Source organism: Pseudophryne corroboree, chromosome 8, assembly GCF_028390025.1.
Source record: "Pseudophryne corroboree isolate aPseCor3 chromosome 8, aPseCor3.hap2, whole genome shotgun sequence".
In the NCBI taxonomy this organism is placed as follows: domain Eukaryota; kingdom Metazoa; phylum Chordata; class Amphibia; order Anura; family Myobatrachidae; genus Pseudophryne; species Pseudophryne corroboree.
In genome coordinates this window covers 333,172,113-333,191,310 of record NC_086451.1, presented here as the reverse complement: position 1 = coordinate 333,191,310, position 19,198 = coordinate 333,172,113, and the positions used below count along the sequence as shown (strand labels likewise).

General features: G+C 48.0%; 1 protein-coding gene across 5 annotated transcripts in view; it reads right to left on the bottom strand.

The window, feature by feature from the left end:
- MCF2 (MCF.2 cell line derived transforming sequence) overlaps positions 1-19,198 on the bottom strand; it is a 360,378-nt gene that overhangs the window by 26,153 nt on the left and 315,027 nt on the right. For 4 of the 5 annotated variants that reach the window (XM_063937417.1, XM_063937415.1, XM_063937416.1 and 1 more), the window contains 2 exons: positions 10,324-10,430; positions 8,988-9,100 (listed from right to left, as the gene is read on the bottom strand). In XM_063937417.1, the coding sequence (XP_063793487.1) occupies positions 8,988-9,100; positions 10,324-10,430 (220 nt within the window). Of the gene's footprint in view, positions 1-8,987; positions 9,101-10,323; positions 10,431-19,198 lie in introns of those variants that run through there. The other variant, XM_063937419.1, reaches the window with a different exon arrangement.

Sequence of the window (19,198 nt, the reverse complement as noted above, 5' to 3'; positions counted from 1 at the left end):
ACTAAGTTTTGTGCTAAAATACTTAGCGCATGCACACTGCGTACCATGCGCATTCACATTTTTGCCTTAATCGCTCCGTTGTAAAAATCGGCAACGAGCGAACAACTCGGAATGACCCCCCATGAGCGGCATTCAATTGATTATCGCGTTTAATCTCCGATCTGAAGTGACGGGAGATCGCGGGAGCGATATTCAATTGTATCTGGTTTTCGTGCTGACCGCACCCATAGAGGTCGGGTTTAGCCACGTTAAGTAGCTAAACAAAGTGCTGTACACGATCGCAAAAAGTGCTGGTTGCATGCCCAAACTGGTCACTCTTTTACTTATTTCAGCTCACCACCCCTGGAGTTCAAATTCAAATGCAGGCGCCGGTAATAGATCCGTTTGGGCGCCATCTAGTGGCTGCCCGCATAACAAATGAATCTCACCCAATGGGGTAGATTCAATTCAGAGTAAACTGAATAGAGCCAGGAGGAGCTCCCAGAACTATTTAAGTCAGTGCATTGTTGTCCCCAACTACAGGATTTCTTCTTGCACCCGTCGGGGGACTGCACACAGAAATCTGACAAAATGAGGTCCACAATGCGCAACACAAACAGCATCATGGTGAGGCACTAAAGTCGGAGAATGCCTGCTCTTGCAACGGGCATTTTCCGACTTGGCATCGCGCAGAATTGAATACCTCCAGGAGCTCCTTCCTGGCGCTACTCAATTCACTCTGAATTGAATCAACCCCATACAGTAGTTTGTAAATTTTGGTTCAGCTAAAGAAACAAATAAAAACCACAGCCTGTATTCTCTGGGTGTAGGCAAAAGTGGGGATTTTCTAAGATGTTTCTAATAAAATGATGTACAGTACACATTATTGCAACAGAATCTATTTATTTATCTCTGTTATAAAAGAACAATACTTAACGTAAGCAAAACATGAGGTGTTGTGGTCGAACTGATTCTGATATGGCCCTTCTGATCAGCTATGCATCAAGAGACCATTGGCTAATAACAGAGACACAGGCCGACAGGTGAGGTTGTATATCCAACTACAGTTCTTATATACTGTACAGTGTGACAAGAACACTGGAATAGTGTTTGAGGGCAGGTATGTTTGTCCCAGGTTCTTGTCTTACATGTATTAGGAAAATGTTTTGTTTTGTCAGAACCTTTTCAGTTTATTGGAAAAGCTGGATAAGGGCCCTGAAAGAGAGATCGGGCAAGTTCCAGACATTGGGCCCAGTTTGGGTCTTTGGCCTCACAGAGGGCTAATCAGGGTTTCAGCTGTGTAAGTGGGTTATAGGGCTGCTAGCCTGATTAGTGTGTGCAGACTGCCTGGGAAGACTGCAGGATCTCTGTGAGAGAAACACGCTTCCTTATAGAAGTGAGCCAAACAGTGTTGACTGGAAAACTCTGTGTTTTTTGTTTAGAGACAGTTAGGAACGTCTTGTGTTTAGTTAGTGCCGGACAGGCAAGGTATTTTCTTTTGATGTTTGTTTTGTTTTCTGTTTAATAAAACTGGTTGTGGCCAGTTGCACCATAAAAACTGGACTTGTATGACTTCTCAGCTGCTGCCGGCTGCCATCTACCCCAAGAAACGGGGTCCGGTTCCCCTACAGTGTTACAACTGCTATTTCCAGCTAATTATCTCCACACTGCAATAGACAATGTCATCTGCCACATTCATCATTATTGTATAACAAATAGAAACCTCCAAGTTTCAATATGTAACCACTGTGGCTTCACTGCTTCATGTCACCATGGATTAACAGGCATGATCAAACACCTCTGACATCTACTGCACAGTGGTCTTACAATGTACTGGAGAAAACTGCACAGCTTCCTTTACATATGCTATTCATGCTTGTATGATGCTATTTGCGAGTATACTAACCACCACCACAAAATGGAGTATAAAGGTAAGAAGGTAGCAGGCGTGTGGCATGGGCCATAGGGTTGCATTTATGCAAAAGGCATAGTCTACAGATTGTAAGCTTGCGAGCAGGGCCTTCCTACCTCTATGTCTGTCTATTTTTACCCAGTTTTGATCTATTACTGTTGTTCTAATTGTAAAGCGCAATGGAATATGCTGTGCTATATAAGAAACTGTTAATAATAATAATAATATTAATAGTCTAAGGACAGTAGAGGGTGGTTACAACATAATTGCTGCGTTGCATGATAAATGTCCATTGATTGCAAATATAAATAAGGCCCAGTGTGCATAAACCAAGTACAGCATTTTTGTTTCACCCTACTATGCATGCTAATAATTTTGTCATTGTAGCACACACACTAGGTGCATATATTTCTATATTCCGACGGTCGGGATCACAGATGTCAAAATGCTGACCCCGGGATCCCAACACAGCTAAGAAAACCGGCGCCGGAATCCCGAATGAGATCAGAATCCCAGCGCTGGAATACTGACACCTGGAATCCTGATTGCTCATCTCCTGGCAGGTAAGCAGCGGGACATTGGGAGTTTGGATACGCAACACACCCTGAGTAAAGGTATGCACATCAGATAAGGTCGCAATTTTTCTCTGAAACCACACCGACAAGGCAGATATTTGAACCTTGAGGGAGGCCAGACGCAGGCCTAAGTCCAGGCCCTGCTGCAGAAAAGCCAACAACTTGGCTATACTAAACTTGGAAACGTCATAATCGTTAGATACGCACCAAACAAAGTAAGAATGCCAGACCCTATAGTAAATCCGAGCCGAAGCCGGTTTCCGGGCCCGCAACATAGTTTGAATGACCGCCTCAGAAAACCCTTTAGCCCTTAAGACGGAAGCTTCAAGAGCCACGCCATCAAAGACCGCCGGGCTAGGTCCTGTTAGACACAGGGGCCCTGAACGAGGAGGTCTGGGCATTGTGGAAGCAGAATTGGACGCTTTGACGATTGGCCTTGCAGGTCTGAGAACCAGTGCCGTCTGGGCCACGCTGGAGCCATGAGAAGCAGAATTCCTCTTTCTTGCTTGAACTTCCGAATCACCCTGGGCAGGAGTGACACCAGAGGGAACACGTACGGCAGCCGAAACCTCCACGGTACTGCCAGCGCATCCACGAATGCTGCTTGAGGATCCCATGTCCTTGCTCCGAAGACCAAAACCTTGTGATTGTGTTGAGATGCCATCAGATCTACGTCTGGAAGGCCCCACCTTTCCACTAGGAGTTGAAACACTTCTGGATGGAGGCCCCACTCGCCGGCATGCCGCCTTGATGATTTATGTAAGCTACTGTGGTGGCGCTGTCCGACTGTACTTGAACAGGACGGTTCCGAATTAAATGCTGGGCCAGGTTCAAAGCATTGAAGACCGCCCGCAACTCCAGAATATCGATCGAGAGGAGGGACTCCTCCCTGGTCCACCGCCCCTGAAGGGAGTGTTGCTCCAGCACCGCGCCCCAAACTCTTAGACTGGCATCTGTCGTCAACAGGACCCAGTTGGATATCCAGAACGGACGTCCCCTGCACAGTTGTTGGTCCCGGATCCACCAGAGCAGCGACAGACGGACCTCCGGATGAGACCTGATCCGCTGAGGCAGGCCGTCCCATTTGGCTAGAATCAGCCTCTGGAGAGGGCGAGAGTGAAATTGAGCATACTCCACCATGTCGAATGCTGACACCATGAGGCCCAGCACCTAAATCGCCGAATGTATCGACACTTGCGGACGAGCAACGAATCCTGTCCTGAAGTTTCAGGACTTTCTCCTGAGACAGGAACAACCGCTGGTTGTGAGTGTCCAATAGTGCTCCCAGATGCACCATGCTCTGAGCAGGGATCAGGGAGGATTTCTTCCAGTTGTGAAGCCACCCGTGAGCCTGCAGAAACTGGACCGTCACATCTAGATGACGCAGGAGAAGTTCTGGTGAATTTGCCAGGATTAACAAGTCGTCCAAATACGGCAGTATACTGACCCCTTGACGGCGGAGTACCACCGTCATTACCGCCATGACTTTTGTAAATACTTGCGGAGCCATTGTTAAACCAAAAGGTAACGCCCGAAACTGGTAATGGCAGTTGCCAATCGCAAATCTCAGGTATTGCTGATGAGACACTGCTATAGGAATATGCAGGTTAGCATCCTGTATATCCAGGGAGACCATGAAGTCCCCAGGTTCCAAGGCCAGAACTACAGAGCGAAGGGTTTCCATCCGGAACTTGGAAACCTTCACAAACTTGTTCAATGCCTTGAGGTTGAGAATGGGCCGGGAGGACCCATTCGGTTTCGGGACTAGAAACAGCGGAGAATAGTACACCCGGCCCCTCTGCGCAAGAGGCACCTGTACTACGACTCCTGTATCCAGGAGGGTCTGTACCACCGATTGTAGAGTGTTTGCCTTTGTCTTGTCCAGCGGGACATCTGTCTGGCAAAATCGATGAGGGGTCGGTTTTTGAAGGCTATGGCGTGACCTCGAGTGACGACTTCCCGTACCCAGGCATCTGAAGTGGTCTTCAACTATTCCTGGGTATACCCTAGAAGTCGGCCCCCCACCCTGGGATCCCCCAGAGGGAGGCCCGCCCCATCATGTGGCAGGCTTATCTGTCTTGTAAGCCGGCTGAAAGGCCGCCCAGGCTCTTTTGGGCTTACCAGGTTTGGAAGTGCGGGCCTGCTTGTTGTACGCCTGACCTTTTGCTTTACCTGAAGGATGAAAGGGGCGAAAGGAAGTACCTTTAGCCTTCGACACAGAAGGAGCAGTACTTGGCAGACAGGCAGTTTTGGCAATAGCCAAGTCAGCCACAATCTTATTTAAATCCTCCCCAAACAGAATATCTCCCTTAAAAGGGAGTACCTCCAGGGTTTTTCTAGAGTCCAGATCCACAGACCAGGATCTCAGACACAATATCCGGCGAGCCAGGACTGACGTAGTAGAGGCCTTGGCTGCTAGGATACCGGCATCAGAAGCCGCCTCTTTAATATAACGAGAAGCTGTGACAATATAAGACAAGCATTGTCTAGCATGGTCAGAGGAGATATCAGCATCTAACTCCAAGGCCCATGCTTCAATGGCCTCTGCAGCCCAAGTAGCTGCAATAGTGGGCCTTTGTGCAGCACCGTGAGGGTGTAAATCGCTTTCAGAGAACCCTCCACACGTTTATCCGTAGGCTCATTTAGAGACGTGACGGTGGTGACTGGTAGAGCTGAGGAAACCACCATCCTAGCCACATGTGAGTCCACTGGAGGAGGCGTTTCCCAATTCTTTGACAGCTCCGGCGCGAAGGGATAGCGAGCCAGCATCTTCTTTTAAGGCACAAACTTCGTACCCGGGTTTTCCCAGGGTTCCTGACGTACATCAATTAGGTGGTCAGAGTGAGGTAAAACTTGTTTAATCACCTTCTGACGCTTGAACCTATCTGGTTTCTTAGGAGGAACGGATGGCTCGGGATCATCCGTAATCTGTAAAATTAACTTAATAGCCTCCAAAAGATCAGGAACATCCACATGTGAACCACCCTCCCCATCAGCCGTATCTGAGTCAGAACCTGTGGGGTCAGTGTAAGTGCCGTCTTCATCAGACGAGGTGTCAGTGACAGCAGTGGATTGTGAGGAGACAAGCGCTCGCTTAGAGGACCCCTTGGACGTAGGCGAGCGACGGTCACTTTTTAGTAATCAGGGACTGGTTCAACTTCTTTATTTGAGCAGATAAATCGTCCGCCCACGGCGGGTTAGCTGCAGGGACCACAAACGGTTGCACCGGCATTGGGGGTCCCATAGGGGGTGTTAGTTTATGAACTAGCGTATGCAGAAGCGTGGAAAAAGCGGCCCACAGCGGGTCATTATTTGCCCCCGTTGCCACCGTCCCACTGGGGGGCAAGGAGTCCCCAGAACCAGAGCCCAAAGCTGCTATATTCTCCTCATAGGTATCTGCGGCTTCAGCAACACTGGCAGTGTGTTCAGCCCCAGAACCGTTACCCTTATAAGCAGACATGATATAACTTGCAATATCAGGTAACACAGTACAATTTGTCAGCAGCACAATACCTGTAGCCCAAACCCCTGCGCAGTGTAGTCAGCACCAGCAGAGATAAAGGAGAGATATGGTGACTAAATCACAGAGAGAAATACGTAATACAGTATAACTTTGTGAAAAATCCTATATTAGATAAAACCTGACGCACCAAGCCCCCTCAGGTTATAGAATATAGGGATAGCAGGTTGAGTGAAAGACACGAAATGGACACCACTCAGCTATCAAATGCACACACAAATAGTCACAGTCTGTACAATGCAGAGGTTATTACTAACAATAATACTGCACTGGACTAGCTTACACAGCTATATAACAATAGACATAACAGTACACAGTAAGAACTAGATGTATATCACAGGGTAATTGTACTAGGAAACCCTGACTAAGTGCACTCTTTCTTACTAACACTGACTAAAAAAGGCAGGTAGAATACTTAAGTGTCTTGTAAAGTCACAGCACTGACAACCAGGCGGCTTTACATAAGAGGATTTGCCCAAGCATTCCCAGGAACAGTGAGCTGAGGGATAATGGCGCCGCAGACACTGCCAGGGAGTGAGGGAGAGACAGATATGCAGCTCCAGGGCGGGAACATTTGCAGAAAATGGCGCCCTAGGGCTGGGGGAGGGGCTTCAGGTCCAAGCCTTATCCCCCTGCTGGCAAAACCACCGGGTACTGCGGGCTCTAATAAAATGGTTTATAGAGAAAACCTGACCTGTCCCATGCCCTGGTGATCTAGTGGGATCGCCTGTACTGCCACAGTGTCCACCGCCAGCGTGCGCGGCCCGCCTCCCACTGACCGCACCGGATCGCGATAAAGACCGGGTCCCGCAAGCGGGACCCACTTACCACCTGCCGAATCGCGGCCACGCGATCCCGGAGAGCCCCCTTCGCGTGTGCCTGACAAGAAGAAAACCGGAGCCTCCTGCTATAGTTACCCGGCAACCAGGGCTCGGGAGTGTACAGCGCCGCTGGGGAGAGCCGGAGCTGCAGCCGTGAATGTCCACTGAAATGTAACACTGCTGCTGCCCTTGAAGTCTTCACTTTTTTCCTCAGAAAAAAAGCACTTCTTAGGGCTGCCTGGAGCAGCCCCTCTGTTAAGTGCCTGCTACTGCAGCACCAACTTACAAAACTGAGCTCCTGTGCAGGGAGGCAGGGTGATATAGGAGGCAGCGCTATGCATTCTGGGAACAGTCAAAGCTTTGAGCCTGTTGGTGCCTTGGATCAAGATCCTACTCTGCACCCCCACTGTCCATTCCTTGTGGAGTCCAGTGTACCCCGCAGCAGGAAAAAAAAAAATTTTTTCCAAATATTTAGCAATAAACAAAATAAGAATCTGCAAAATTCACAGGAAAACAAATTAAGCTGTTTACCCTGAGTTCACTATATTCATTGTCATTTTATACTTCTCGCGGCCTACAAGGCAGAGCCAACCCTGGTGCCAAGTGCTTTGTATCAAACAGCCAGTCTAACAGGCGGAGGTCGAAACTGGTGCCAGCGGTCAACCCACGGCCCCACATCCTAGTGGCCAGTGTGCCGAGACTGGTGCCAGGGGTAAACCGGCAGCCCCACAGCCCAGTGTGCCGAGACTGGTGCAAGGGGTCACCCGGCGGCCCCATAGCCCATTGTGCTGAAACTGGTGCCAGCGGCCCCAAAGCCCAGGCGGCTGGTGGAGTTCACAGTTTCCCCTCTGATGCTAATAATATTGGATGCTCTTGTTTTCCAACAGGTTTAAGGCGTGAAGCCCTTTCTCAAGGATGATTTTTTGACACTCTGATCTCCTTTATATACAAAAAACGTTATTCAAAAATTAAAAATGTAAATTGAGGTTAAAATGGCGGCTGCCTTGTGTTCCTGTTTAAGAGCATTCCTCCATCTTTTTTTGTTGATATATATAAAAAGTTAGGTGATGCGTAATTCTAATGTTATGACAAATTAAAATATGCTATAACTAGTGTATGGAAAAGCATAAAATAAGTTACGAAAAATGAATAAAAAATTAGAGTCTTATTTTCTGGATTTTTCTTATTGGTTAACCAAAACACGTCCGATAGCCAATAAGGAAATTCGGGTAAATCCGAGTAAAACCGAACCCGCTCATCTCTATAAAAAATATGTAAAAAATTATAAAAAAGCATTGAGTTCTATATCAATATTCAACCCATTTGGACTTAGTGTATCCATAAAATAGATCCATCTTGTTTCATTTCTTTTCAGATCTTGTGATATATCACCTCTCCTAATTGATTTTCAGCTTTTGTATGCCCATAAATTTAAGATTAGACGGATCTTTATTGTGATAATCCAAATAATGTTTTGAAACACTGTGTGTCTCCAAACCCTTTTTTATGATAAAGATAGTGACTGTCAAGTACCCACTGTTTCATTTAAAATAAACGACACTTTTGGAACCTGCTCCTCAATTGGATACCAAATAACTCAGAAAAGAGCCGTTAACATTTACTAACCCTCCTTTTTTTCCATACAGGTTTTGCGTAAACACATACTCATACACATTGTCAAGCACTCTGAATATCTTTTAGGCTTTTAATTAATTCATTTGAAATAAGAGCTGCTATTATATAAGCACCATTAGCGTAGTTGATATCGTTTACTATAGTTTTCCACCCTTCTCTGCTCTTCTCCCTTACTAACACCTCCTCGTCTCCCCTGCCTCCCACCTTCCTTTCTCTCCCACTCCTCTCCCCCTCCCTGCATTTTCAATGCAGCAAGGTGCTGCCCGCTTATACAGCTTGATGCCATGAGCCTCTTAACCAGGGGCAAATCCAGGGGGAGGATGATCAGTGTGATCCCCCCCACAGGCAGAGGAGGAGGCGGCAGCTTCCCTGACCCAACTGCAGTCCAGCACAATGCAGCGTTTGCTAGACTTGAGATACACAGAATGCTGACAGGTAAGTGGTTGTCAGCGGCAGCAAGCCCAGGCCTGGGTAATTAGTACCCACTCCCCCTCCTTCCCTCTGGGCAGCCCTGCACACACTACAGAAAAGAGTAATGTACTCACCAGCTGGATTGTGTCCTCCTCCTCTGTATCTGAACAAGCATATGAGCTATGCTGACTGGACCATCCGTCAAGTCCCTCACAGATGTCCAATGACTGGGACATTCCTGACCAACCTGTATTATTGCGTTTACAAAAGTCATTCATGTTTGTTACGGAAAATACAGTACAGACATGATCTGGTTATATTTACCAAAACTGACATGTTTTCATGATATGTAAATAGGACTTAGCAGTGCTGGATTTAAAGGGATATTATCTTGTGTTCTGGGAAGACGTAGCAGCTTTAGCTGTAATGGGAAGGAGTAGCAGCTTTAGCTGTAATGGGAAGGCGTAGCAGCTTTAGCTGTAATGGGAAGGAGTAGCAGCTTTAGCTGTAATGGGAAGACGTAGCAGCTTTAGCTGTAATGGGAAGGAGTGGCAGCTTTAGCTGTAATGGGAAGACGTAGCAGCTTTAGCTGTAATGGGAAGGAGTAGCAGCTTTAGCTGTAATGGGAAGACGTAGCAGCTTTAGCTGTAATGGGAAGGAGTAGCAGCTTTAGCTGTAATGGGAAGACGTAGCAGCTTTAGCTGTAATGGGAAGGAGTGGCAGCTTTAGCTGTAATGGGAAGACGTAGCAGCTTTAGCTGTAATGGGAAGGAGTAGCAGCTTTAGCTGTAATGGGAAGACGTAGCAGCTTTAGCTGTAATGGGAAGACGTAGCAGCTTTAGCTGTAATGGGAAGGAGTAGCAGCTTTAGCTGTAATGGGAAGACGTAGCAGCTTTAGCTGTAATGGGAAGACGTAGCAGCTTTAGCTGTAATGGGAAGGAGTAGCCGCTTTAGCTGTAATGGGAAGACGTAGCAGCTTTAGCTGTAATGGGAAGGAGTAGCGGCTTTAGCTGTAATGGGAAGACGTAGCAGCTTTAGCTGTAATGGGAAGGAGTAGCCGCTTTAGCTGTAATGGGAAGACGTAGCAGCTTTAGCTGTAATGGGAAGGAGTGGCAGCTTTAGCTGTAATGGGAAGACGTAGCAGCTTTAGCTGTAATGGGAAGACGTAGCAGCTTTAGCTGTAATGGGAAGGAGTAGCAGCTTTAGCTGTAATGGGAAGACGTAGCAGCTTTAGCTGTAATGGGGTAGTCATCATACACATTGGTAGTGAGTGCTGTATTTATTGAATGGAGAAGTGGTGCACTCCATTTTCAAAATGGAAAATCAAAATTTGATCTAACAGGTATAAAACATTTTAGATCATGAAGGGTTAAACCACTTGTATGTGCCTGTAGGTTTATATGCATCAATAACATGGTCACATTTCACAATAATAATATAATATATAACTGTGAGAGGAAGGGACTCATACCTTTGTGTGGTTTATGTTGAGGTGAGAGATTCAAATTATCCAACATAACAGAGCAAGAGGTTTCCGATTCATTTTCCTCAGAACTCACTGAAGCCCTCTGTAACATCCTTTAAAAAAATTAAGGACATGAGCTGTTGCTACTCAAATGAGCATAAGAAAATACGACATAGCTATTTTTTAATTAATGAAGCGAACGCTGGGTGCGAATAGATCTGTTTACAGTGGGCCTTATTCAGAATTAGACGTAAACGCAATTTGCTGCTGTTTTGGCAGTAACTTGCATTCTTTTTAATGAGCACGTGTAAATTACCGCAATCTGTGACTTTTTTTATGCAAGACCTGTGATTGTCTAGACAAAGTGGCTGGAATGGGCATACAGATACGGCCAGTGGGCATGCAGATGTGAGGTGCAACTAAAATGCCCAGTGAAAAATTGTTAACGTACACAAATGAGTGGGTTTGGCCTGTGGATGCCAACACCTGAGGACTGCCTCTAATTGGTTGCAAATGGTAAAATTACAACAAGTTATGCAAACTATGTTTTAAAAGTCACTTTACGCTACAATAAACACTTGTTTTACACAAAGAATCCACTTGGGTACTTATTATTTGCTTTATCCAGCCACTACTTGTTATGTGTTCGCATTGTGGGCCTAATTCAGAGTTTATCGCAGCAGCAAATTTGTTAGCAGTTGGGCAAACCCATGTGCACTGCAGGGGGGGGGGGGGGGGGGGGGGAGATATAACATGTGCAGAAAGTGTTAGATTTGGGTGGGGTGTGTTCAAACTGAAAACGAGTTTTATGGTAAGAACTTACCTTTGTTAAAACTCTTTCTGCGAGGTACACTGGGCTCCACAAGGAAAGACATAGGGGGTGTAGAGTAGGATCTTGATCCGAGGGACCAACAGGCTCAAAAGCTTTGACTGTTCCCAGAATGCATAGCGCCGCCTCCTCTATAACCCCGCCTCCCGGCACAGGAGCTCAGTTTTTAGTTAACCAGCCCAATGCAGTAGCAGGAAAAAAGACGACAACGGTTAGTATCCACATACACCACACTCTCACGACAGGAGAAGTGTCAGCGGCTAATGCCATACCAACCCAAAGAAGCTAAGTGCGTCAGGGTGGGCGCCTTGTGGAGCCCAGTGTACCTCGCGGGGTACACTGGGCTCCACAAGGAAAGACATAGGGGATGTCCTAAAGCAGTTCCTTATGGGAGGGGACGCACTGTAGCGGGCACAAGAACCCGGCGTCCAAAGGAAGCATCCTGGGAAGCGGCAGTATCGAAGGCATAGAACCTTATGAACGTGTTCACTGAAGACCACGTAGCCGCCTTGCACAATTGTTCAAGGGTTGCACCACGGCGGGCCGCCCAAGAAGGTCCAACAGACCGAGTAGAATGGGCCGTAATGTGAGCAGGAGCTGATAGACCAGCCCTCACATAAGCATGTGCAATCACCATTCTAAATCATCTGGCCAAAGTTTGCTTGTGAGCAGGCCAGCCCCGTTTGTGAAATCCAAACAGCACAAAGAGAGAATCAGATTTCCTCATAGAAGCAGTTCTCTTCACATAGATACGGAGCGCCCGTACCACATCCAAAGACCGCTCTTTGGGAGACAGATCAGGAGAAACATGTGCCGGAACCACGATCTCCTGGTTTATGGTGGAACGAAGAAACCACCTTAGGTAAATATCCGGGACGAGACCTAAGAACCGCACGGTCACGGTGAAATATCAGATATGGGGAACTACAAGACAAGGTACCCAAATCCGACACTCTTCTAGCTGAAGCAATAGCCAGCAGAAACACCACCTTAAGGGAAAGCCACTTAAGATCAGCTGAACCAAGAGGTTCAAACGGAGACTCTTGTAACGCCTCCAAAACCACCGACAAGTTCCAAGGAGCCACAGGCGGGACATAAGGAGGTTGGATACGCAACACACCCTGAGTAAAGGTATGCACATCAGGTAAGGTCGCAATCTTTCTCTGAAACCACACCGACAAGGAAGATATTTGAACCTTGAGGGAGGCCAGACGCAGGCCTAAGTCCAGGCCCTGCTGAAGAAAGGCCAACAACTTGGCTATACTAAACTTGGAAGCGTCATAATCGTTAGATGCGCACCAAACAAAGTAAGAATGCCAGACCCTATAGTAAATCCGAGCCGAAGCCGGTTTCCGGGCCCGCAACATAGTTTGAATGACCGCCTCAGAAAACCCTTTAGCCCTTAAGACGGAAGCTTCAAGAGCCACGCCGTCAAAGACAGCCAGGCTAGGTCCTGGTAGACACAGGGGCCCTAAACGAGGAGGTCTGGGCGTTGTGGAAGTAGAATTGGACGCTCTGACGATAGGCCCTGCAGGTCTGAGAACCAGTGCCGTCGCTGGAGCTGTGAGAAGCAGAATTCCTCTTTCTTGCTTGAACTTACAAATTACCCTGGGCAGGAGTGACATCGGAGGGAACACGTACGGCAGTCGAAACCTCCACGGCACTGCCAGCGCATCCACGAATGCTGCTTGAGGATCCCTCGTCCTTGCTCCGAAGACCGGAACCTTGTGATTGTGTCGAGACGCCATCAGGAAGGCCCCACTTTTCCACTAGAAGTTGAAGCACTTCTGGATGGAGGCCCCACTCTTCGGCGTGTACGTCCTGACGACTGAGAAAGTCCGCTTCCCAATTCAGGACTCCCGGAATGAATATTGCCGATATGGCCGGTAGATGGTGTTCCGCCCAATGTAGAATCCGTGAGACTTCCTTCATTGCCAAACGGCTTAGAGTGCCACCTTGACGATTTATGTAAGCCACTGTGGTGGCGTTGTCCGACTGTACTTGAACAGGACGGTTCTGAATTAAATGCTGGGCCAGGTTCAACACATTGAAGACCGCCTGCAATTCCAGTATGTTGATCGAGAGGAGAAATTGGTCCACCGACCCTGAAGGGAGTGTTGCTCCAGCACCGCTCCCCAATCTCTTAGACTGGCATCTGTCGTCAACAGGACCCAGTCGGATATCCAGAAGGGACGGCCCTTGCACAATCGTTGGTCCTGGAGCCACCAGTGCAGCAACAGATGGACCTCCGGAGTCGATGAGATCATGTGAGACCTGATCCGGTGAGGCAGGCCGTCCCACTTGGCTAGAATCAGCCTCTGGAGGAGGCGAGAATGGAATTGAGCATACTCCACCATGTCGAATGCTGATACCATGAGGCCCAGCACCTGCATTGCCGAATGTATCGACACTTGCGGACGAGAAAGGAAGCAACGAATCCTGTCCTGAAGCTTCAGGACTTTCTCCTGAGACAAGAACAACCGCTGGTTGTGAGTGTCCAATAGCGCTCCCAGGTGCACCATGCTCTGGGCAGGGACCAGGGAGGATTTCTTCCAGTTGATGAGCCACCCGTGGGCTTGTAGAAACTGGACAGTCACATCCAGATGACGTAGGAGAAGTTCTGAGGAATTTGCCAGGATTAACAAGTCGTCCACATACGGCAGTATCCTGACCCCTTGACTGCAGAGTATCACCGTCATCACCGCCATAACTTTGGTGAAGACTCACGATGCCGTAGTTAAACCAAAAGGTAACGCCCAAAACTGGTAATGGAGGTTGCCAATCGCAAACCTAAGGTATTGCTGATGTGACACTGCTATAGGAATATGCAGGTAAGCATCCTGTATGTTCAGGGAGACCATGTAGTCCCCAGGTTCCAAGGCCAGAACTATAGAGCGAAGGGTTTCCATACGGAACTTGGAAACTTTCACAAAACTGTTCAATGCCTTGAGGTTGAGAATGGGCCGGGAGGACCCATTCGGTTTCGGGACCAGAAACAGCGGAGAATAGTACCCCCGGCCCCTCTAAGCAAGAGGCACCTGTACTACGACTCCTGTATCCAGGAGGATTTGTACCACCGAATGTAGAGTGTTTGCCTTTGTCTGGTCCAACGGGACGTCTGTCCGGCAAAATCGATGAGGGGGTCGGTTTTTGAAGGCTATGGCGTAACCTCGAGTGACGACTTCCCGTACCCAGGCATCTGAAGTGGTCTTCAACCATTCCTGGGTATACCCTAGAAGCCGGCCCCCCACCCTGGGATCCCCCAGGGGGAGGCCCGCCCAGTCATGCGGCAGGCTTATCGGTCTTGGAAGCTGGCTGACGGGCAGCCCAGGCTCTTTTGGGCTTCGGCTTACCAGGTTTGGAAGTGCGGGCCTGCTTGTTGTACGCCTGACCTTTTGCTTTACCTGAAGAACGAAAGGGGCGAAAGGAAATACCTTTAGCCTTCGACACAGAAGGAGCGGTACTTGGCAGACAGGCAGTTTTGGCAGTAGCCAAGTCAGTTACAATCTTATTTAAGTCCTCCCCAAACAGAATATCTCCCTTGAAAGGGAGCACCTCCAGGGTTTTTCTAGAGTCCAGATCCACAGACCAGGATCTAAGCCACAATATCCGGCGAGCCAGGACTGATGTAGTAGAGGCCTTGGCTGCCAGGATACCGGCATCAGAAGCCACCTCTTTAATATAGTGAGAAGCTGTGACAATACATGACAAGCATTGTCTAGCATGGTCAGAAGATATTTCAGCTTCTAACTCTAGGGCCCATGCTTCAATAGCCTCTGCAGCCCATGTTGCTGCAATAGTGGGCCTTTGTGCAGCACCCGTGAGGGTGTAAATCACTTTCAGACAACCCTCCACACGTTTATCCGTAGGCTCTTTTAGAGACGTGACGGTAGTCACAGGTAGAGCTGAGGAAACCACCATCCTAGCCACATGTGAGTCCACTGGAGGAGGTGTTTCCCAATTTTTAGACAGCTCTGGCGCGAGGGGATAGCGGGCCAGCATCTTCTTTTGAGGTACAAACTTCTTACCCGGGTTTCCCCAGGGTTCCTGACGTATATCCACTAGGTGGTCAGAGTGAGGTAAAACATGTTTAACCACCTTCTGACGCTTGAACCTATCTGGTTTCTTAGGAGGGTCGGATGGCTCGGGATCATCCGTAATCTGTAAAATTAACTTAATAGCCTCCAAAAGATCAGGAACATCCACATGTGAACTACCCTCCCCATCAGCAGTATCTGTGTCAGAATCTGTGGGGTCAGTGTAAGCGCCATCTTCATCAGACGAGGTGTCAGTGACAGCAGTGGATTGTGAGGAGATAAGAGCTCGCTTAGAGGACCCCTTGGTCTTAGGCGAGCGAGAGTCAGACTTTTTATTAGTCAAGGACTGGTTCAACTTCTTCAATTGAGCAGATAAATTATCAGCCCACGGCGGGTTAGCTGCGGGGACCACATACGGTTGCACCGGCATAGGAGGTCCCATAGGGGGTGTTAGTTTAGTAACTAGCGTATGTAGAAGCGTGGAGAAAGTAGCCCATGGTGGGTCATTATGTACTCCCATTGCCAAAGTCCCACTGGGGGGCAAGGAGCCCCCAGAACCAGAGCCCACAGCTACTGTAATCTCCTCATAGTGATCTGTGGCGTCAGCAACACCGGCAGTGTGGTCAGCCCCAGAACCGTTACCTTCAGAAGCAGACATGATAAAACTTGCAGTATCAGGTAACACAGTACAGATGTCAGCAGCACAATACCTCTTGCCCAAACCCCTGCGCAGTGTAGTCAGCACAAGCAGAGATACAGGAGAGATATAGTGACTAAAATCACAGAGAAATATACGTATTAAAGTATATCTTGTGAAAAATAGGATTTTAATACCTACCGGTAAATCCTTTTCTCTTAGTCCGTAGAGGATGCTGGGGACTCCATAAGGACCATGGGGTATAGACGGGATCCGCAGGAGACATGGGCACACTATAAGACTTTGAATGGGTGTGAACTGACTCCTCCCTCTATGCCCCTCCTCCAGACCTCAGTTAGAAAACTGTGCCCAGGGAGACGGACATTTCGAGGAAAGAATTTATTGTTTAAACACGGTGAGTGTCATACCAGCTCACACCACGAACACGCCGCAGAACGTGGCATTCAATAGAACACCAGCCAACGGCATGAAAAAATACACAGCCACATGCTGATAAATATGTAACACAACCTGTGTGTCAACCCAACCAATAATAAGATACCGCATGCCATGGCATGAACAACGTCAGCAACAGCCTGACTGAAAAGAAACACCACAAGAGTGTAACCAGAACCAATAACTGCAGACACAGTACGCACTGGGACGGGCGCCCAGCATCCTCTACGGACAAGAGAAAAGGATTTACCGGTAGGTATTAAAATCCTATTTTCTCATACGTCCTAGAGGATGCTGGGGACTCCATAAGGACCATGGGGTTTATACCAAAGCTCCAGACCGGGCGGGAGAGTGCGGACGACTCTGCAGCACCGATTGAGCAAACATGAGGTCCCCATCAGCCAGGGTATCAAACTTGTAGAGCTTAGCAAAAGTGTTTGAACCCGACCAAGTAGCCGCTCGGCAAAGTTGAATCGCCAAGACTCCTCGGGCATCCGCCCAGGAAGAGCCCATCTTCCTAGTAGAATGGGTCTCCACCAACTTCGGTAACGGCAATCCAGCCGTAGAACGAGCACGCCGAATCGTATCACAGATCCAGCGTGTAACAGACTGCAGAGACGCAGGCGCCCCAATCATGCTGGGAGCATACCGGACAAACAGAGCCTCTGTTTCCCTAATCTGAGCCAAATTGGCAACATAAATAATAAAAGCCCTGACTACATCGAGAGACTTTGAATCAGCCAATGCTTAAGTAACCACAGGCATCAAAATAGGCTGGTTTCTGCGAAACACAGAAACCACTTTTGGCAGAACTATTATCCGAGTTCTCAATTCCGCTCTATCCACATGGAAGATGAAACAGGAGCTCTTGTGAGACAAAGCAGCTACTTCCGACACCCGCCTTGCGGACGCCAAAGCCAATAGCATGACCACTCTTCAAGAGAGAAATTTTAACACAACCTTTCCTAAAGGTTCCAATCAGTGTGACACAAGAAAACGCAACACCATGTCAAGGTCCCACGGTGCCAATGGGGGCACAAATGGAGGTTGGATGTGCAGTACTCCTTCCATGAAAGTCTGAACTTCCGGAAAGGTGGCCACATTTTTTTTTTTTTTTTGTAAAGAAAATTTATTAGGCCAAAACTGCACTGAAATGGAGCCTAACTTTAGGTCTGCATCCACACCTGTTTGCAAAGAATGGAGAAGAACGACCCAGCTGAAAGTCTCCCGTAGGAGCCTTCTTGGATTCACACCAAGACACATATTTACGCCAATTACGGTGGTAAGGCTTTGCCGTTACTTCCTTTCTAGCCTGAAGAAGTGTGGAAACTACTTCACTGGGAATACCCTTTTGGGCTAGGATATGGCATTCAACCGCCACGCCGTCAAACGCAGCCGCGGTAAGTCTTGATACACGCCCGGATCTTGCTGTAACAGTTCCTCATGTAGAGGAAAAGGCCAGGGATCTTCTATGAGTAAATCATGAAAAACTGGATACCAAGCCCTCCTTGGCTAGACCGGAACAATGAGGATCGCCTGAACCTTTGTTCTTCTTACGTTTATCACCTTCAGAAAGAGTGAAAGCAGAGGGGACACATAAACTGCCTGAAAACACCCAAGGTGTCACGAGGGCGTCCACTGCTATAGCTTGAGTGTCCCTTGACCTGGAACAATATCCCTGAGGTCTCTCGTTGAGGCGAGACGCCAACATGTCCAATTGAGGCACTCCTCAAAGACTTGTCACTTCTGTGAAAACTTCTCGATGACGACTGTATTTCTCCTGGATGGAGATCGCGTCTGCAGAGGAAATCAATTTCTCTGTCGTTTATATCCGGAACGAAGACCGCTAATATAGCGTTGACCAGTCTTTCCACCCAGCGGCAAACTTTTGCATCTTCTGCCATTGCCGCTTTGCTCCTTGTTCCGCCCTAGAGGCTTACTTACGCCACTGCTGTCAAGTCGTCCAACAGAACTAACACGGGCAGATCACGAAGAAATATGTTTGTTGAAAATAGCTCTTAATTCAAGAAAGCTTATTGCAGACAAGCATCCCAGCTTGACCCTTTTCTCTGGAAATACTTCCCTTGCAAGGACTGCTCCCGAGCCTCGGAGATCTGCATGCATGGACACCAGGATCTAATCCTGGATCCCGCACCTTCGTCCCTCTAGGAGGTGAGAACCGAGCAGACACCACAGGAGTGATATCCTGGCCATTAGGATTATATTCCGGTGCATGTGCAGGTGAGACCCGGACCACATTTCCAACTGCTCCCTTGAAAACCACTCTGGCATTTGACTTGCTCACCGAAAAGGCCTCTTAGGCCGCACCCATCCGGTTCATTAACGGAACATATTGATGGATTGTCACTGCAAATCTGATCCGACTCTGGATCCTCAGACCTCTTTCCACAGGAAAAACACAGAAACTCAACCGTTCAGTATCTACTCTGATACCCACCTCCGACATCTGCGTGGTTGGGAACAACAGCCATTCCCTGTGTTGAAGAACAGTCAGAGAGAAACAACGAATTGCACCACTTGTTTCTTGACCTTGCCTTAATCAGGAGAGCGTCTCCGTACATAATAACAATGGCTCTTACTATTGAAAGAAAACCATCATACTGCCATCACTCCGGTGAAATGGCAAATACAATCCTGGATATCAAGCCAGGTAATCTGAATGCGGAAAACAACGCATTTAAACCTCTTAGTTTCTTTTTTTTTTTTTTTAAACAGGGACAGCAGGACAATGCCCTGAACCTGACGCACCTCTGGTATGGCGTCGCGTACTACCTCCCCTTCCAGAGGGGAAACAGCCAAATCTATTAGAAAAAACAGGGAGGGGAAACATCTGTAACTCCAGAATGTCCCCCTTTGGATTCTATAATTAACTTACAGGTCCTAGTCTATTCCCGGACTAAC